The sequence below is a fragment of the Miniopterus schreibersii genome (assembly GCF_964146895.1).
Source record: "Miniopterus schreibersii genome assembly, chromosome: 13".
Lineage (NCBI taxonomy): Eukaryota > Metazoa > Chordata > Mammalia > Chiroptera > Miniopteridae > Miniopterus > Miniopterus schreibersii.
This window is the reverse complement of record NC_138113.1, coordinates 11,848,431-11,869,501: the sequence shown is the minus strand read 5'-3', so window position 1 is coordinate 11,869,501 and position 21,071 is coordinate 11,848,431. Positions and strand designations below refer to the sequence as shown.

Below are 21,071 nucleotides of genomic sequence, written 5' to 3'. Positions count from 1 at the left end.
TGCACTTTGTGCAAACTAGAAAAAGGTGCCCCCCTGGATGGACACACAGCTTGGCGAGCCGAGCATGGCCTGCGGGACCAGTCACCCCTCAGTGGGTGCCCTGTGTAGTGCCACCTTGCATAACCATACCCTGCAGCCCCAGGCATGGCTGCCTCCACGTAGCCCATAGGGCACGTTTTGCTGTCTTTTCACCTCACTGATATGCCAACTGCCTCTACTGGTACCACAGAGCAGAACTTCTCAGAACCCAGGAGTGTGAAGCCCTCGGGAGGCAGGAACTTCAGAGCCCACATCCATTCTGCAAGCAGCTCTTCCTTAAGGGGAAACCATTGTGAGAAGACAATGAATAGTAGCCACGTGGGTATCTCTATTGAGGAAAGACGATTTATGCCGTCACCCCTTTTGGCACAAAACTAATTTTCAGTAAAAGGTTAAAACCATCATGTTGTATCAATGAGAACTGTTCCATTATTCCAAGAGTGATTGATTGGAAAGTACTTTACTTGCAGGAAAATCACAGTGATACAATACAGCTTCCACTTTTAAAGCACTTTCCATTAAAAAAATTATACCTATGTATAAAAATAGTTATTCTGAAGGTGGGAATCAACAGCCAAGTAATTTATTGGCACTTGAAAGCCCCGTGGTATAAACAGATTCAACACAATGAGAATAGCCTCCATTTTCACTGACAAAAGAAAGTCACAGGTAGTTCAGAGAGGGTCACCTGGCCACCTGGGAAGAGAAGAACACAATGGAACAGGACCAATAGGTCAGGTCAACTCAAAGCACTGAGTGACACAGTGGGAGAGACAGAGGGGACAGAGATGTGGTCTCTGCCCCCAAAGAGTTTTCAAAGTGTCCCTGACTGTATGCAGGCCTGTACACAAAACAGCACAATGTCCTAAGTGTCCCAAGAGAAGTGCAAAGGAATGTGAGCTATTAAAAGGAAGAGGTTCTTTTCAGCATGATTCCTTCCTCCTTGCCTCCCTCCCTGCCTGCCTCCTGCAACCATTTACCGCGTGGTGTGATGTGCACAGAGCATGGACTCGACTGGGCCTGGATGCGAATTGCAGCTCTGCCACTGACTGACTGTGTGACCCAGGACAAGTTATCTAACATCTCTAAGACTTAGTTTCCTCAAGTTTCAGGGGAGAGGGAGCATTATAAAGATGAAATAAGGTCAGCCTTGCGTGTGTATGAAAGCACCCAGCTTTGCTGCCTCCTGATGCAGAACAAAGAGTAAAAGTTCACTCCCGCCCTCACCCTTCTACTCCTCCTCGAAGGTTCCATAGTACTTTTCTGCCCCTTTCTTGCTTAAATTTCAAAGCACTTTTCCACTGTTGAAGGTAATGTGACTTTTAAGATAGCATATCCTGGTCTTCGCGTCTTTGGGCTGATGGCCCATCAGCCAGGAGCCTCCCTGTTCCTTTGTGGTTTTGGACTCAGAGGACCGACTGCTGCCCTCTTTATGACAAGACTGTGGAACTCCACCCCCTGCCCATCTCACTTCAGTGAAAGTCAGAAGGTGGAGACTTGGGCAGCTGAGAGTTGGGCCATCAGCAGTCATCGATTACGCATATATGTCTTTTAGGGATTATATAACTCGGGAGTCATCAAAAAATGGAACACACAAGCTTTCTGGCGTCTCGTAGGAGTTTAACATGTGGGTTTGCCTCAGTCAAGGTTCTTGGTTGAAGACAAAAGCGATCAGTTGTGTTACTGGCACGGGACCCTGGATGCCATCACAATGACGCTACCACTAATGTCCCAGACCTCAGTTTTTCTGCAGTCACTGTCACAGCCAGAAAATGTGGCTCCCAGTCCCCTCGACTTTCAGATGGTGTCACTGCCTGGTTTTTAATTGCAAAGGAAATAGCATCGACGACACAGGGTGCTCCTGAATGTAGGAAAGAGCATCTACCTATCAGTTCAGTTCACTCCAGCGTGTAGATGTCCACGTAATTAGGAAAAAGAGGGAAACCATCCAGAGACTGAAATTGGCCAATTTGAAAATTCACAAAGTGACTGATGTTGATTTTTAAAACTTCTTTAGTAAAATTTATTTTATGAAAAACTTCTAATAAAATTTTTAATTTTTTAAAAGTAAGAGGTACAGGAGAGTTCCAGTACTCTGCTATACATAGTTTCACCAATTATTAGCATTTTGCCACATTTGTTTAATTGCTGTGTCTCAAAATACATATACTTTTTTTTTTAATCCTCACTGGAGGATATGTTTTTTTCATTGATTTTAGAGGGCGATGAAGGGGGACAAAGAAAGAGAGAGAAACATCAGTGTGAGAGTCGGTTGCCTCCCATACGTGCCCCAGCCGGGGGTTGAGCCCACAGGCTGTGGGTGACAGGACAGTGCTCCAGCCACCTGAGCACCAGGCAGCCAACAGACTTCTTTTATGACGAACCGCTGAGAGCAAGTTGCAGACATCATGACTCCGTGCCTCTTAATACTTCAGGACACATCTCCTGAGAACAAGGGCATAGCAAAACCACAACATAACTATTAAACTCAGGAACTTGACACTGAAGTCACCTTACATGCGCAGCTCAGTCATGTTCTTTATCATCTTTGGTCCAGGAGCCAGTCCAAGATTATGTATTGCATTTTATTCTTATGTTGCTTTAGTCTCCTTTAATATGAAACAGGTCCTCAACATTGGTTGTCTTTCTTGATCTTGATCTTTTTTGAAAAGCACAAGGCCATTGTTTTATAGGGTTCTTCTCAATTTAAGTCTGTCTGATGCTTCCTCGTGACCCGAATAGGTTATGCATTTTGGGCAGGAACACTGCCCAAGTAACGCTATGTCCTTGTCAAGGCCCTTTGGCGGGGAGCACGTGGTGTCAGCTTCTCTCACTGTTGATATGTTGGCACTTGACCGAGGCGGTGTCCACCAGGCAGTTACTCTTTCACTTTGTAATCAATAGGCAACCTGTCAGGAAATACTGCTAAACTCGTAAACATTCTGCCTTCATCAAGCCTTTATCCAGTAGTTTCAATGTATCAATTGATGATTCTTGCCTGAATTAGTTATTACTATGATAGTTGCAAAGTGGTGATTTTCAAACTTTTATATTTACTAGTTGACATTCCACTTTAAGGATGAGTTTTCTCTTCTCCGTTACTTATTTTTTCCATTGACTTATTTAATATCAGTATAGACTCATAGATTCTTAATAAATTTTAATGGGACTCTACAACTTACCTAGTTTTGGAATCATCCCTTAGATAAATCACTTCTCAGTTTTGTGGCTGGGTCAACCTATATTTTCTTCTGTATGTTTTGTTGTTTTAACTCTTACATTTAGGTCTATGGCCCATTTAGACTTAATTTTTGTATATGGTGTGAGGTTCATGTTTTTGCATCTAGATATCCATTTGTTCCAGCACCATTTGTTGAAAAGGCTGTCCTATCCTCCACTGAATTAACTTGTTACAAAATAAGTTGACCATGTATCTGTGGATCTGGTTCTGGACTCTCTTTTCTGTTTAAGTGATCTATATGTCTATCTTTACATCAGTATCTAATTACTGTAACTTATGGTAAATCTTGAAATCTTCAACTTTGTTCTTTTTCAAATTGTTTTGTCTAATCTAGGTCCTTTGTATTGCCATATAAATTTTATTTTTATTTATTTTCTTAAATATATCTTTATTGATTTCAGAGAGAGGAAAAGAGAGGGAGAGGGAGATTGAAACATCAATGATGAGAGAGTCAGCATTGACTGGCTGCCTCCTGCTCGCCCCCGACTGGGGATCGAGCCCGCAACCCGGGCATGTGCCCTGACCAGGAATCAAACCCCATCTCCTGGATCCTAGGTCGACGCTCAACCGCTGAGCCACGCCCGGCCGGGCTCCATATAAATTTTAGAATCAGTTTTCCAGTTTCTAAGAATTGCCAGCTGAGTTTTTTATTGGAATTGTAGTGAATCTATAGATCAGTTTAGGGAGAAGCGACATCCTAATAATATTGTTTTCCAATTCACAAACATGGTTTATCTTAACAGTTAGTTTTTTTAAATCTGTCTTGCGTTCCATAATAAGAGTGTACAAGTCTTGTACATATTTGGTTACATTTAAACCTAAATACTTCATATTTTTGATGCTATTGTAAATGGTTTTGCTTTTTATTATTCATTGCTAGTATATAGAAATACAATTTATTTATTTTTTTAAATATTGGCCTTGTATTCTGCTACCTTGCTAACCCCACTATTCCTAGTGGCTTTTTTGCTGGATTTCTTGGGGGTTCTATATAGGTGATTATGCCATCTGCAAAGAAAGTTGTACTTCTTCCTTTTAAACCTGTATACCTCTTCTGCCTTTTTCTTACCATATTACACTGGCGAGGCAATCCAGTATATAATGAATAGAAGTAGTGACAACAAATCCTTGATTTGTTCCTAGGATTAGGGGGAAAGCATTGTCTTTCCCATTAAATGTGATGTTAACTATAGATTTTTCATAAATGTTAATAGCTGCATAGTTTTCCATAATATGAATGTACAAAAGTTTAGTCATCCATTCTCCTGATGGACAACCACATTATTTCCAATATTCTGCCTTTGGAAACAATGCAGCAATAAGCATCTTCGTATGAATACGTTGGTATTATAGGAACTTTTCTTCTGTAGATTTCCAGAAGCAAGATTGCCCAGTCAAAGGGTATACACATTTTTTATTTTAACAAATATTGCATTACTCTTCTATGTTCCTACCAACAATGTTGAGTACTTTTGTCCCCTCCATCTCCGTATTTGCTGCTCTTGCTATCAATCTTACTACTTTATCAATCTGATGGGTAAAATAATGTTTTAATTTGCATTTTCTTTGACTGCCATTAATCTTTTCATATGTTTACTGCTTACTGACCACTTCCATTTCCTTTTCTGAAATTGTAAACCCATCTCTTTTGTCTGTTTTTATCCTCCTGGATTTGTCTTTTCCCCAGAAACTTGAAGGTATTCTTTGCATATTGGCAGTATGGCATGCGTATTACAAGAATTCTCATCAAATCTGTTTTTAATTTGACTATTTACAATGCCTTTGGGTACATAATTTTTAAGTTGTTTTAAAAATTAAAATATGTTCTTTTTTCAATATGGCTTTTGGGTTTATTGACATGCTTATGGTTTCCTTGGTTGGGATTATACAAATATTCATCTAAATTTTCATACTATGTTATTGTTATATTTCTTACATTCACATCTGGAATTTAATTTTGTATATGATGTGAGGAACCAAAACTTGGAACCTTAGAGTTGGCCATAGCACTTCATATCTTGTGGCATTTTTCATGTTTTTATAATACATTCTCCACCCAGCTCCTAATTTCTCCGGCTCCAGACCTTTCTGTTGTCGCACTGCTATGCTGTAAACTGAGGGAAGGCAGGAGCCATGTGTGTCTCTTTCTCTATTGTTTCCTTCGGGAAAGATTAAACAATTGCAAAGCACCTAGCAGTGCCTGACACATTTTAGGCACGCAAAAAACATTAATGGGAAGAAGGAGAGTGTTGAATTCATACCTGCATTACTATTACTGCTTGGCAAGTTTAATATTGCTTGCTTTATCTGTGTAAACAAGGGAAAATGTCATTTTTCTTAAAGCTATTCACTATCTCATGAGCTCACTCTGTTCCTTCCTTGTCCTGGGTCTTTGTTCTTTGAGGCTGCCCTTCTCTCTATAAATCTGTCTCCTTCCATAAGGACTCCCTTCTTTAGGGAGGCTTTCTTCAAACCCTTTCTTCAAATCCAAATTCTTGCCCTGGCCGGTTTGGCTCAGTGGTTAAGGCATCGGCCCGCGGGCTGAAGGGTCCCGGTTTGACTCCAGCCAAGGGCACATAGCTCGGCTGCAGGCTCGATCCCCGGCCCTGGTTGGGGTTCGTGCGGAGGCAGCCAATCGATGTTTCTCTCTCCCTCCCTTCCACTCTCTGAAAAGCAATGGAGAAAATATCCTCGGCTGAGGGTAAAATAAAAATAATTTTAAAAATCCAAACTCTGCCACACAGTTTAGCATTTAATCCACAATGGATTTTATTCCTTTTCACTGTGCCGGGCACACAGCTCATTAAATCCTTCAGCTGCAACTGAAAGAGTCTTGCATGCCAAGGCCTTTGTTAAGGCTGAAGTATAGCTTCAAGATTTGTTATGAAAGCTCGTGGGTCCAAAACCAAAAAACCCCCAGCAAACTAGGAAGAACTGGAAAATGACCCTGAATTCAGTTAAATACCAGAATGATTTTTCATGTGAAATTGTGTAATCACATTTAATTTCTTTAAAATACATCTGTTAGATGATCAGATAAGTAGGTATTACTGTGCCTGAAGGCAGAAGTCAACAGACTTTCTTTGGTGTTTTCTATTTCCATGGGTCCCTATATAGTCTTCACCAACTCAGACCTTTGGAGCTTTAGGGGAAAATGGAAAGAAACCTTGTATGACCCTGTTTCGTTTGAAAAAACATCTGAATAGTTCTCACCACTTTCTGCATGAATTTTTATACAAAAAATGGCTAATTCTCAGGCTAGCGCAGAGAATATACAAGATGAGCCTGGAGAATCTTATAATGTCAGAAAATAAGAAAGCACCCAAAAAACAAAATGATAGGGGTATGTCAAAAGAACACAGAGCTAACTGAAAGAATTCCCCGTGGCCAAAGCTGTAACAATTTGAGCAACAAAATAAATAATGTAGTACTGGATTATAGCCCAAAGAATAAATATCCATGAGTTCATACTGATAAAATTAAGTGGTTCAATAAATAAATGAGGGAGAAGAGACAAATCCCCCACAGAGAATGCCAAATAATTTATGTAGCTACTCCACCCTCAGGGAGGTAGAGCGTTTAACTCCTTACCCCTTAAGTGGGGACCGCACTTAGTGATTTGCTTCCAGAGTACAGTATGAAAAGGGCGAAAGTACCTTCAGGGTGGAGAAGCCTGGCAAAGGCCACCCCAGCCAAGTGATCGGGAACAGCAGCACCGGGTATGGTGTGCTGACAGTATGTACCCTTGATAGGATGAGAATGACATGTCACCTCTGTGGCCGTCCTCCCAAAAACCACAACCACAGTCTAACCATGAGAAAAACAGACAAATCCCAGTTGAGGTACATTCTACAAAATACCTGACCAGTTCTCAAAACAATCAACGTCATCAAAAACAAGGAATGTCTAAGAAACTGTCACGGCCTATAGGAGTCTAAGGAGACGTAACAACTAAGTATACTCTGGTATCCTGGGTGCGATCTTAGAACAGAAAAAGGTCATTAAGCAAAACTAGTGACATCCAAACAAACCGTGGAGTTCAGTTAATAATATATCACTATTTCATTAGTTGTGACATAGGTACCACAGTAATGTATTCTCAGAACTGGGTGTGGGGTATATGGAAACTCTCTTGTCATATCCTTGTAACTTTTCTGTAAATCTAAAACTATTCTAAAATAAAAGTGTGCTTAAATATTTTAAAAACACAAGTTTGGGGAAAAGATGACTACATGCTTATCTCCACAACTGTGCTTTTAATTACAGGGTGCTGGTGACAGTTTCGTAGGAGCTTTGGCCTTCTACTTGGCTTATTACCCAAATCTGTCCTGGGAAGAAATGCTCAAGAGATCCAACTCCATTGCAGCAGTCAGTGTCCAGGCTGCAGGAACACAGTCATCTTATCCATACAAAAAAGACCTGTCACTTGATTTGTTTTGATTGCTATTAACTCCAAAATAAATACACCTGAAAATAAAGTGTACTTGGGGCTGGCCACTCTTAACTAGCAGTTTACTGTAAAACATCTTTTCCTTCTTTGCAAATATTATGTTCATTTACTAAGTCATCCTTAAGCTTTCATTTATTTCTTTACAATGACTTTCTTTGCTTTTCATCAAGAGCTAACCAGAAGTAAGGATTCCAGGACCAGGACCTGTACAAACATTATGACGACTCAAGAACCAGCAAACTCTATTGCCAACAGATCGTGACCACTGCATGTTCAACACACAGCAGAGGCCATGGACAAGGGTCCAGTCAGAGCAGAGAATGTTAAACAAGGGACGGGGGCATATGAATCGGACCACTCAAGCAGTTCCTACGAGGGACAGCTGATAACTTGGCTTTGGCTTTAGTATTGTCAAAGCTTCTGGTTTTGCCAGAGAAGCCAGAAGTTCTGGATGTTTACTGAAATCCTTGAATGTTTAAGTGTCAGCAATCATTTTTGTAAAATATAAACACCACCTGTGGGCTGACTCCACGTGCCAAATCAAGTCATTGGTTAAGCCAGTATTTAAGTTTTTGTTTTGTTTTGTTTTGAAAAAGGCAATTCATGCATGTCACAGACCCTTTACACTAAGCTTAGCTAGTAGGACCAGATGAAAGATTTTTCTTGGAACCCAACACCATTATGTATAGTTTCAATCTAAAAATAGCCAAGATCTCACCTATTACTGCTTTGACCCAGAGCTTTAACAAAAGATGCCATAAAAGAGCTGAGTGACTATAAAGCCACAAGCCTCTAAGACTGAGCAACTGTCTAATCTCATTCCATTTCCCGAGTGCTACTCTTGCATTTCCTCTGGAGACACAGACTGGGCCATGGGGAGGGGACACCTGTTTCTTTGGAACAGTATTGGTTTCCTAATGCTGATAGTCATGGTGGGCACCCTCATTCTGCCACATAAATGCCTTAAATGGGGCAGGATATGAACAGAACTCAAAAACGAGCTGATCCCTCTTACCTTCAGCCAGAAATTTGATGAGAAAACTGGGCAATTTTAAAAATCTGTGGGAAACGACAGCTTGAGAAAGTACATAGGTCTGGACAGGGCAGGAGTCTTTCCCAAGCGGGTTGGCCGTGCGGTGACACATGCCCCAGAGCCGTCACTGTAGCTTTATGGAAATAACATTAGATACTGCTTTCATGACCCGAGTTTGAGAATATGGACCAATGGTATTTTCCCCGAGTATAAAAGCACCAATCAAAAATAGTTCTCTCAGTTTCTTTAGTGTCAGAAGGCTGAGGCTGGCTCCCCTCTTACCATTCCTGCTCACCTTTGCCATCTGTCACTCACGACATGGGAGTTTTTTCAAGATCACTGGAGTGAGACTCTGCCTTTTCTATGACGTACAAGGAGGAACAGCCTGGAAACTCTTACACAAGTCTCATTGTGGAAAATGTTCTTTCATTACATGAAACAATGGTTATTTTTTAGTAATGTAGTTGTGTTTTTAATTTCAAATAGCAGGGGGAAACATCACTAAGAGACAATAGCACAGGCTATTTTAATAGTTTTTATTAAGGGCTATAAAAATACCCAGAAAGATAAATAAATGTGATGCAATGATATATGTCCTAATATGAAGAACTTTCTTTCACTGCATTGTTTTCTTCACAATGGCCTTCAAATCACAGGAGGCAGAGATTCCGTGTCATTTCCTCTTCTTTTATTACATGCTGCAGAATTTCTGAATCAGTATCCCGCCCTCAGTCTTCTCGTTTGTAAATCAAATTCATTTTCAATCCATTGTTTAGAGGGAGCGTATTTTTTTCTGTTCCACAAAGAGGACTTTTGCTTTCACTACAGAAGGAGAAAAAAGGATTATGGCAGAAACTAAGTATCATCACAGTTTCCCAATAAAAAACATATCAGGCCACAGGCCCTCTCCTTTCTCTTATTTTACTTTCCTTTGACATGGGCATGGAGTTGACTTGCAACCTCAGTTCCTGGATCCCAGAGGCCAGAGAAGAGTAGAGAAAATGGTAAGGAAAAAAGGAAAGGTCCAGCCAACCAGTGGCATCCTCATATTTCAACCAATGTGAAATATTCAAATTAAAAAAGAAATTATGGGCAGAAGCTGGAAAACAGTCGACGCCGTCACCCAGTTAATATCCACTCTTGTAGGAGGTAAGCAATGACCAGTGGAGCTGGACTCCAGAAAAAGAGCAGTAAGAACTGCGCAGACCAGGGAAGAAAAACACAAATTAAGCCTTGTACTTTCCAGAGATGGTTTCATACACCCAACTATGGATTTTCTAACTTGGTAATAGAGTTAATATTATAACCACAATCTCATTATTATAAACTTAAGAGAGTGCAGTTCTCTGAAACAAAAACACAATAAAAGTGCTAAATGCGCAGATAAAAGACTGGAGACTAGATGCTAGGCAATGTTTTCATAGTTCCTACAATGCCCTATAGTACTCCATTCACTTCATCTCTCTCTCTCTTCACCCCCCTCCCCGTCACACACACACCCCTTTATTCTTCTTTGCCAAAAAAGCAAACACTGCACCCAGGAAGACCCAGGAACTCGAAAGACTAGGACATAACAATTCACTTGTCCCTATCATACAGAAATTTTAGCTTTGTTTTCTCTTCTACAATCAACATGGACACTCTGTATAGGAGATTCCCAAACTGTCTATGATTAAGAATTAGCCAGGTATCTTACTGAAATAAATTCCTGCCCTAATTCTGGTTCAGCAGATCTAGAGTGGGACTGGAAGTCTACATTTTTTTAAGCTCTCATGATTCTAATGGGCAGCTGGACTTAAGAACCATTAACCAGTCAATAGAATTTTATCTATATTACTAAAAATAAAATGTACTTATTACACAGGGATATTTTTAATATATGTCAAGTCATCTAATATTAAACATAAGTAGGACTGATGCTCCTTCAGAGCCCAAGGAAGACTACAGAGCATTATAAAATGGCAGTAAAAAAAAGTTTCCTATCAGACAAAATTATTCATTGCAAGAAATAGTTTCCCATGTTTTTCTACATAGAGCTAAGAAGACAGATAAAAGAAGGAACGAGTCTTACTGATAACCAATCAGGAGATTATTAGGTGGCTGTAAACAGGAGGAATGGCAAGGATTAGTAAACCAGGCTTTGCTTATGGAAATGTGTGATTCATTCACAGCATTCACCCCCATAACTCAAAGAATAAATGCTGAAGTCCACAGAACTGTGTCAGGCAACATGGAGTTTACAAGAGTGTAAGAGTCGCCCTTGGGCATCTGGTGTGGAGGAATGGCAGTAAGAGGCAGGAAGCAGTGAGGCTGCACAGCCTGAAATGCTGGCTGACCCCAGGGGAAGGTCCTGGTTAAGAAAAAACAATTTGCCCGGCCAGGTGTGGCTCAGTGGCTGATCATCGACCTGGGATCCAGGAGATCGAAGTTCGATTCCAGGTCAGGGCACATGCCCAGGTTGCAGGCTTGACCCCTAGTCGGGGGTGTGCAGGAGGCAGCCGATCAATGACTCTCTCATCACTGATGTTTCTATACCTCTCCCCCACCCTCTAAAATCAATAAAGATATATTTTTTAAAAAGAAAAAGAAAAATTAGGACGATGAATTTGGCTCCATGTAATAGAAAGGAGGCCTGGAGTCAGAAAGTTTGGGTTCAAACCTGGGCTCTACCATTTTTCTGCTCTAAGTCCTTGGGCAAATTTCTCAAAATACCTTCAGTTTCTTTCCCCAGGAGAGAGATAACTCCAACTCCCTCGCAGGGATGCTGCCAGATTCCCAGTGACTGCTCAATGCGTACTAGCTGAGCACTGCTATCCACAGTCATAAACGTAAATTAATTGTGTCAAAATATTTGCTGCTTAATACACAGAAGAATGAATCTGTCAAGTTCTTTCCCTACATCGAACCTAAATACATTCTGCTTCAATTAAAGTCTATGTTGTCCTGTTTAGTCAACCAAGGAATTAAAACTGACAAGTCTTCATTTTCTTTATGATAAACCTTCATATATTTTACAAACTTTAATAAGCTTATGCCTCAGCTTTTAATCCTTCCTCCTCAGAAATTCGCATCTAGTTTTGTGTGAGGAAAGGGAGTTTGGAAGGTCAGAGGCTAGTCTTAGCCATAGGGTATACTATGAAATGCTTAAATAACTGAGAATTTTTGTTTCCTTACCTGATTTCCTTCATAAAGCAGACTAACAAAACATTACCCTTACCCTAACCATTTATTCACTGCAGTGAAATATGCTGGGAGAACTGCCAAGCTATTTGGTGCCCTAAGCAATAGGCAGGCCGCAAGGCAAATATCAGCACGCAAGCCCACAGGGCATTCAGTAAGAAGGTGGGCAGAAAGCCAGGCAGTGTGATGTCCCAGAACATTCTCTTCTTCAGAAAAGACAAAGCTGTGCTGTCAAGGCTCAGACCACTCCTTATCAGAAAAGTTCTAATCGTCTGTTTAAAATTTATATGTGAATCTTTTCTCCCACTTTCAACTTACGGTCAGAACTGTTTATGGTTGAAACTTTCCCCAATCTCAAAACTTAAAATCAATCCAACAAAAAGTAAGTTCCTAACACAGAGTCCCCTTGGTATCCATGGGGGGGGGGGGGGGGGGGTTCTAGGAACAAATACCAAAACCCACAGATGCTCAAGTCCCTCATATAAAATGGGGTAGTGTCTGCATAAACCAACACACATCCTCCCGTATACTTGAAATCATCTCTGGATTACTTATAATACTGAATACAGTGTAAATGCTTTGCAAGTAGTTATATTGTATTGTTTATGGAATGAGAGGGGGAAAGTCTGTACAAGTTCAGTGCAGACACAGCCATCATAGGCCTAACTGCACAGTACATGTCAGTAAACACATATTTTCAATCCCTCAAATGTTTTCAATCTGTGGTTAGTTGAATCCACAGATGCAGGACCCACAGATATGGAGAGCCAGTTGTACCTCCATACTAAGGATGAAAATTCCAATACATTTTCATACTTAAATTATAGGTTATTCAATCAACATTAATGTAAAAGTTCCTAAAAAACTCTCCAGAAGCTAAAATGATAGAACATGCCTCATTATATTGCACTTTGCTTTCCTGCACTTTGCAGATAATTGCATTTTTCACAAATTGAAGGTAAGGCAATCCACCAGCAAAAAGATTACAACTCGCTGAAAGCTCAGATGATGGTTACCATTTTTTAGCAATAAAGTATTTTAAATTAAGGTATGTACACTGCTTTTTTAGACATAATGCTATTGTATACTTAATAGACTACAGTATAAACATGACTTTTATATGCACTGGGAAACCAAAAACTTCATATGACTCACTTTATTGCAATACTGTGGAGGTCTTGAACTGAACCTGGAAGATCTATTTATTGAAAGCTCATTAGAATTTTCACCAACTGATACAAAGAAATCAGAGGGAGAAAACCACACCAATCCAAAATCATATTGCTATGGTCTGAATGCTTGTGTCCCAACCATCCCGAATTCACATTGAAATCCTATCCCCAAAAGATGATCGGAGCCTTTACAAATGGGATTAATGCTCTTACAAAAGAAACCCCACTGAGCCTGCCTGCCCTTCTACCACGTGAGGACACAGCAAGAAGGCACAGGCTATGAACCAAGAGGGCCCTCTCCTGAAAGCGACCATGCTGGAACCTTGATCTTGGACTTCCCAGGCCTCAGAACTCTGAGAAATAAATTTCTGTTGTTTATAAGCCACCCAGTATGAGGTATTCTGTTACAGCAACTCAAAGAGACTGTACAACACATAGCTTAACATCCTAGTAATTCTCTACCATGTAAGGTATCATCAGGTACAAACCTAGAGTTCCCTTTTTACTGTACTGAAGAATGACCAGAAATTTTAACACCATAAAAACAGGGAATTTTATTTCTGTTAAAGAATGGAACTCACACAATTTTAAGCTGCTTCTCAGAGCCATTTTTAATGCCTCCTCACATTGGTACAGCCCTTACTTTTTTTTTTAAGTTTATTTTTATTTTTCTTATACGTTGACAAATGCAGCACAATGAACAGTGGTTGTAAGACCTTCTTAACAAACTGAAGGCAGCTATAAAAGTAGCTGTCAGCCAGCATTCACAGTAAGGCCCAACTGGAGGTCATGCAGCAACAAGCAGGCTTTAGCCTCCTGTGAAATCTCTCAATAACGGGTCCCTACATAAAGTGGTTCAGGGCCCGGCCTTTGGAGTCAGACAGTCCTGAGTTCAAATCTTTGCTTTGTCACGTTTAGCTGTGTCCTTGACAGGATCCTTGGCATTAGATTCCTTATCTACAGAATGGGATTCGGATTGCCTGGAGAGTAGTGCTTGTGTTATGACGGATTCACAGCATCTGAACCTGAGGACTTGTATGGGTAAGCACAGAATACACAACTTTCCACTTTGGGTATTCACAAGCGCTCGTCCATTTCCTTTCTCGCAGAGATCACTGTCCTTGGTCATCTATGTTGTCCCTTTTTAGTTGTTGTTTCAGGTGGGAAGGTAAATTTATTCCCTATAACTCCATCTTGACCAGAAGCCAGAGTCTATGAGTTCTCCTTCTTAATGAAAAGGTTGATTATGAAGTTAAGAGCCTGTCTTTCATTATATAATGGATTAATTTGGGGAAATAAGATTCTGGTACCAATTCCAATTCTGATCACCAAGTGAATGTCTTACAATTCCACTCAATTCTGACACTATCTACCTGGAAACAGTAACTCAGGAATAGCCAAATGGAAGTGACGCATGGGCAAAGTATGGGGAAGGGGCGCAAAGCTTCCATAACCTCTCCGAGCTTGTCACTCTCTGGAATCTCCACATGTTCACCAACCCAGAAGCTCCAGTACAGCCCTTATTAGAAAGCAATCATAAGGGGGGCTACTTAAAAGCAAGGGCAGAAAATGAATGGCCCCAAGTTTTCAAATAAGTTATTTGTTTGCTAGTTTATTTTGCATCAATCTGCTTATGAAACCCAAAAATGGTAGTCAGGTGCTGACTTGTGTTTGTGAGCAGGCAATCTGGCCTTGGGAACGCTTGTCCCTTTTGAACAAATACTTCTAAATAATGAGACCATTTAAAGTTACCATTGTATTTTAGCAGATGGTATAAAATAGAAATGAAATTTCCTACCCTCCTGCACTAATATATAGAAACCATACTTCTTGAACTCAAATTTGGACCTAATTACTTGCCACTGTTAGACAAAAGATTCCAGATTCCAGAACATTCCCTCTCCTTCTCAAGACACTCATCTATTTCTGTTTCCAGAACAGCAGCACCTATTCTCTTTACATGGCTGTTTTCTCACCTCAGATCTTTGGTCAGCCATCTCCTACAGGAGAGACTATCCCTGATCTAGCCGATCTAAAGTTGAGATCCACTTCCCCCCAACTTCGCCCTGTATCTCAGCATCCTGCTTTTCTCTCACAGCACTTAGCATAATTCACATTTTTTTCTTTCTCTCCCTTCCAAATCAGGCTGTAAGTGCCAAGAGTATAGGAACTGAGCCTGCCATGTGTCCTAATATACCCCAGCACCTGAGATAGTGACTGGGACCAGAGTAAACATTCAATACATACTTGATGATTAAATGCTAGTGTCAAAAGAGCCAAAACAGTGCCAAATGTTCTATAACAATCAGTCTGGAAAGAGCAACAGGCCTCAAAAGCATTTAAAATTTAACGTGGAGTAACTTTTCTCTATCTTACCAACTGGATCATAATGCAGTAAAGTCAGTTTCTCCCGTAGTCGGCTTCTCTTAGTGTTGAAGGAGAAACCTGTCCCAGCTTGGCTTACCATTCTCACCAGAATGGTCCTAAGATTTAAAAGCAAGCTGTTAGAAGCTGAAGAAACAGATTAAAATCAGTCATAAGGAGATGGCACATTTGGAGAACCCCATACAGTAGTTGTGGGACATCACTTGGCCCTTAGAAGGTTCGGTTCTAAGACAGACTACATTTTCTAGAAGTCACAATTTCAGTGGTTTTGATTGCCAAAGTTAGTTTCATTACATAGAGTGTGTAGGTAATGACCTAACCAAAGCAGTAATATCAAACCACATTGTAGGAACAGACTGACATTCACCTCTCAGAAGGAGCAGAGGTCAGGAGGAAAAACCATACAAATGTACTGGCAACCCTAGGTGGTCGGTCTGGAAATCATAAAGACAACTGTTCCAGAAGAGCCCTATCTACCAGGGATGAGCAGTAAGAGTAAAATCAGGAAGGGACAAAATGAAGGGATTAGAGCTGATATTGCTAACAGGTAACACCTTTTCCCTCAACATTCCCTTCAAGTTATAGTCCTTCCAGGCATAAAGCTCACGTTTTGCATCACTGGACCTTTTAATACCTTGTACTGTTCGTTACTTTTTCATGTGTCTCGTCTCCCTGTGTAAAACATGCTGTTTTATTTCTCATCTAATTCCGAAAAGAATAGTTAAGCACAGTGCCTTATACAGAAGAGGCATACAGTATTTGTTGATTAAGAGGCAATAATTAGCCATTTATTTTAAAAGATTTATAAAAATTCTATTAAGTGCTTACTCTGTGGAAAGCACTATGGGAAGTGCTAAACTCTATTAAGGCTGCACCTGCACCCTTGAGAAACTAACAGTATAGTATGCAAAGTGAATTGTGTACAGAAGGTCTATTAAGGCAAAACATATATGACAAGAAGGATACAAAGAACATGAGAGGCAGGGAGTGGCTCTAAAGAAACTGGAGGCATGAGAGATTCCTACAGAACCTGGAGGAGGGAAATTCTAACATAAATAACTGGATTGTGGGGAAAACTACATGAATCAGTAAAAGATATTGGGGTGGGGGAACACCAATATACATGTTTTTCATTAACTTTAACACCAAAAAAACCCACTCATAGTCTTAAGGATTTATGATCTGTCTTGGGTTGTAAACAAAGGATGCTTTAGCATTCTCCTATTTTTAACACAAAAAAAATCTTCAGTTACTGTCTATAAAAGTTATTTTAAGATAACAGTTTGGTATTTATAGTCCCTCTGGTACATCATGAATTCTTTAATCTTTGCTATTTTTGAAATGCTTATACCATGAATGCAAAGGATTACAAAACTCATTAAAATAGGCTTTATGGTTTAATCAAATCACAGCTTGTTCTGCTAGATTCCTGTGGTGGGCTCCAGACAAATAGCCATTGGTCCTCAATTTGAGGAAAGAAAAATATAATGGAAGTCCATAGAGAGCATGGAGACTGACGGTTTCTTCAGGAACAGGACAGCAAGAGCTCCTTTAAGTAATTTGAATGCTCACTTAAGTAGGTGAGTTGGGAAGGAGGAAAAATATTTTTTGAAAGTGTTCATAGGGCCAAAAAAATTCATCATGTAAGTAGCCCTCAAACCAACTTTTAGAAAATCTAGGCCAAATGCTTAGTTTAACATAAGGATGTACTGGCGGCAGCTGGAATGTCACAAGAAGTAAACAACATCAACAAGTTATGTTTAAAAAAAGAAAACCTTTTACTTACTTTGACTTGCTCTTGGCAACTTTTTGAAGCAAGGAAAGGTTGGAAAAGAAAAGAAAAATATCAGTGATTATCTTTCTTATGCAAAGTTCATATAAATGTCACTAACAACCAAAACTATTTACCATCACAAAGTATTTCATGGGTCGTAACCTGCGACCTAGGGTAAAGCACTGCCCCTTCTCTCTAGCGTCTGAAACGAGTGGACTAGAAGTTCTGAGGTTGTTCCCAGTCCCGACGTCACACATCCCCACGGCGGGCGGGAAAGCGCCCGGTTCCTGCGGGGCCCGCGACCCACAACCGGCTCGCGAGCTGCACCGCAGGCCCCGGGACCCGCTCCCGCAGTCACGCGCGCCGCGGGGCATGCCGGGCGCTGTAGTCCTAAGGCCTGGAGGCCGCAGCAACAGCTTCCCCGCGGCGCGCGCCCGCCCCGCTACGTCCCGGGCCTGCTGTCGCTGCCCCCCGCCTCCGCCGCGTCCCGCAACCCCACTTACAGGAGACCGCGGACAGCAGCATGGTGACTGCCCCCCTGCAGTCTCCGAACGGGGCCAAAAGTCCTGGACAAACTGCTTCCGGGGCACAGGCCCGTTCCGGAAGGGGCGGCCTGGGCGTGGCCAGCAGCCCCGCCCCTGGGTAGAATCCCGCGTCCGCCCTGCCTCCTACCTGTGCTCCTTAAAAGGCGGGTGTTGCGTTTGGGGTGGGGGATGGTGAAGTCCCCTCCTTCAGATGAGAGGCTGTTAGCGTTCAGGGTTGGCGCCCCAGGCCCTGACCCCGCGCCTGCTTCTGGACCAGTTAGGTGCTTTCCATACTTGTTTCACTAAAGAATCGCACCCCTATGTTAAAGCCAGGGGAACGGTATGTGTTCCTCAGCAGCTCCAGGCTCAAACGCCCACATATTTCCTCAAAATGTTGCCTTCTTTTGCCTCCCCCAACCTAACTCCATGTTCACCTGGTTAAGATCTAGTTTCAGTCTCTTTGGAGTAACCCCACCTGAATATACCTATTCCTTAATTAATGTTAGGTTTTGTCAGCCATCGGTCCTTGGTGCCAATTCAACACCAACAGGAATCCCCAATTTGGGGGGCAGGGACCAAGTACACGTCACAGGATGGCAAACGAGCAGGCTGTTGGGCGGTGCTAAGGCGAGGAAACCTAGAATGCAAGTTCCCACAAAATGGGAAATGAGCTGAGTGAGCAGCCCAGGAGCTGGCTTATATAGCCATAAGTCCCCGCCCCTGGTCCCTGATTGGCCCTCCCTCATGCAAATGAGGACTCCAAACCATCACAATATGATTGGTCCATAAAACACTGTCCTGATTGGCCAGAATGGAGCTGTTTGGTCGGTGAAGGTGCTGGTCTGGGGCGCAGGGCAGACTATAGCTGCACAGCTCCAGGTGGAGAGGAAAAGCCTCAGTCCTGTCGGCTGAGGTAGGAGGGGCACTCCTCTACAAGCCTTGGCTCAGGTGGGACGCAGTGCAGGAGGCAGGTGGGTCAGTGCACACTTCTCTCTGAAATGAAGTTTGAGAGGCCCCTGTGTAAAAATGGCTGGTAGGCTCTGTTTTGTTGGAGCCAAATAAGCCACGGGAGCGCTTCTCGGTAGGTATCTTCTTTCTCAGGGTCCACAATTTCTAGGATGGCAGAACCCTGTGCATCTAACTGTATCTAAGCACCCAGCGGGGGAATGGATAACAGATTGGGAGCTCTCACACAACTTGCTTAATGTCACAAAGCTAGTAAGTGGCAGAATTTTAACTGCAAAGACTCATGCCTTTCCCACTAGACCAGGGATGGGACCTATCATGAGAGGCATGCCCAGGGCTCAAGCCTTGGACCTCTTCTCTTCTCTGTCCACACTCGTTCCCTTGGTGGTCACACCTAGGCTTCCGGTTTTAAAAAAATCTATAGGCTGAAGACTTCTAAATTTATACCTCCAGTCCCAACCTTTCCTCTGAACTCCAGATCGGTGTATTTAGCTACCTATGTGACATCACGTGTCCAAAATCAAATTCCCAAACTTGCTGTGCACCCCCCAGGCTTCCCTCATATTGGTATATGGCAATTCCATTTTTCCAATTGCTCAAGTAAAAAGCCTGGGAGCCAACTTGACACTTCTTTCTCTCACACCCTAAATCTAAGCCATCAGTAAATTGTCACTCAAATGCCACCTAATCCACATGCACTCCCTATTCTCCTTACCCCGCTTTACATTTTTCTATAACGCTTATCACCATTTCATATTACTTGTGCATTTGTTGCTTTCCTTATTGTCTGTCTTTGTCCACCAGAATGTGGACATCTTAACTTCTTAAGATGAGGAACTTGTCTTATTTGCCCACTGCTGTATTCTGGTGCCTAGGACAGTGCCTGCTACATCTATTAAATATCAGTTGAATAAATGAATTAATTATTTAATGAGTCTGAAATGAGAGGCTCTTTATAAATGTTAAATTATTACTAAACATTCACGTTTAAATGGCAAACAATGATAAGTATTTGTGTATTGTCCATAGTTTCAGGGTTCAGGAGAATTTAGAAGCTTGCTTTTAAGAAGAGAGAAGCACATGAACTGTTTCTTGAAATTCTTGGAGTAGAAAGGAAGCGGTGGCTTTCTGGTCTCATTACTTCAACCTACCTCCACCTGTTATTTACACCTAACACATTGTTGTCAGTTGGTGTTAATTAGAGTGTTTATTAATACAGATGTAATTCATGATTTGGACAGGTTTTGCCTGAATTTACATAATGAGTCCTGTGCACCTTATTAAAGCACAGAACAATCACAGCAGCCTGGCAGCCCAAGTTGAATGTGGGGGGCACCATCCTCTTTGGGCAGGAAGGTGCTGAAGGGAGGGAAAGGTACAGCTATTTAACCTGGATTCTCCTCGCAGGAAAGCAGGTGGAGGAAGAGAACATTCATTGAGCACCTCCTCTTGAAGGCCTAAGACTCGGCCTGTGTTGTATTGGTCAGCACCGTGCTCCCAGAGCTCGGCACTGGGAGTCCAACCCAAGGATCTGGAGGCTCTTCTCCTCCTCTGATGTGCGGAGAGGTCCCACTGGCCATTGTCCAGCCCACCGTCATACCTACGTCCCACCTGACTGTTCTTGTCTACATGGTTGTGATCCCAGCTCCCTGACCTGTCCCACATGGGCGGGGGTGGGGCAGCCTGCAGAAGGCTGGGGCTCCCTGCAAAAAGCCGGCACCTTCACAAGCTCAGACACTTCCAGCCACATAGAACAGCTTCGAAATTGGGTCCTCTGCCTGAACAACTTAGTATTACAGCAAAGACTTCCTGAGAGAGCAAGACTGAAAGCTCGCAAGACCAGGGGGCACCAACCAGGTTCAATCTGAGTGCAGTCAGTATCCTCAGGTTGGCATTCAATTCCCTTCCACAATCTGGCCTCAGCCTCCTAATTCAGCCCCATCTCTCTTCACTAGGCCCTAGTGGGTTTCAGTCCCTTTCTGGATGAAGTCTCTCCTGACCCTCCACTCCCCATCCCACCCACCTCCTCTCCAAGCACCTATTATGCTTCCCACACTCCTCAGATGGCTGGTCTGCCTCCCCCTGGCATCTAAGTCCCTCTAGGACCAGAGCGTCTGAATCTCACTATATCAGCCCCCAGGCTCCCCCAAGCAGGAGCTCCTAACACAAGAACTGTCCCGCTCACTTTGACAAATATGAACAGAGCATCTTCTGTCATCTGGGAACCCTGCCTCCAGCCACTCTCTGTCTCTTCAATCCTAGCCCCCCTCTCAGTTCACCAGGGACAGGGAAAGTGGGAGAAACCCG

General features: G+C 42.2%; 2 protein-coding genes across 4 annotated transcripts in view; one reads left to right on the top strand and one right to left on the bottom strand.

Annotated features, from left to right (window-relative positions):
• The window catches only part of RBKS (ribokinase), a 68,129-nt gene extending 58,769 nt beyond the window's left edge, over window positions 1–9,360 (top strand). Inside the window, exon 8 of one of the 2 annotated variants that reach the window (XM_081156559.1) lies at window positions 7,547–9,360. In XM_081156559.1, the coding sequence (XP_081012685.1) occupies window positions 7,547–7,720 (174 nt within the window). In that variant the 3' untranslated portion in view covers window positions 7,721–9,360. The remainder of the gene's footprint in view (window positions 1–7,546) is intronic. The other variant, XM_081156561.1, reaches the window with a different exon arrangement.
• Window positions 9,286–17,856, bottom strand: MRPL33 (mitochondrial ribosomal protein L33). 2 transcript variants are annotated; one of them, XM_081156563.1, is made up of 4 exons: window positions 17,778–17,853; window positions 17,287–17,305; window positions 15,492–15,598; window positions 9,286–9,585 (listed from the first exon to the last, which is right to left on the bottom strand). In XM_081156563.1, exons 1-4 carry the CDS (start codon window positions 17,797–17,799, stop codon window positions 9,536–9,538), a joined length of 198 nt encoding a protein of 65 aa, XP_081012689.1. In that variant the 5' UTR covers window positions 17,800–17,853; the 3' UTR covers window positions 9,286–9,535. The 2 variants fall into 2 exon arrangements, with proteins under 2 accessions (XP_081012689.1, XP_081012688.1); XM_081156562.1 differs by lacking the exon at window positions 17,287–17,305 and having other exon boundaries at window positions 15,492–15,626; window positions 17,778–17,856.
• Window positions 17,857–21,071: the final 3,215 nt, after the last annotated feature.

Excerpts from the sequence above, each read along its gene's own strand:
- MRPL33 (XM_081156562.1), bottom strand. The coding sequence starts at position 17,799 with ATGCTGCTGTCCGCGGTCTCCT. Across the intron at positions 15,627-17,777 it reads GCTGCTGTCCGCGGTCTCCT|CTTCTAACAGCTTGCTTTTA; the intron begins GTAAGTGGGGTT and ends CTGTTTCTTCAG. Across the intron at positions 9,586-15,491 it reads ACTGCATTATGATCCAGTTG|TGAAAGCAAAAGTCCTCTTT; the intron begins GTAAGATAGAGA and ends CTCCTTCTGTAG.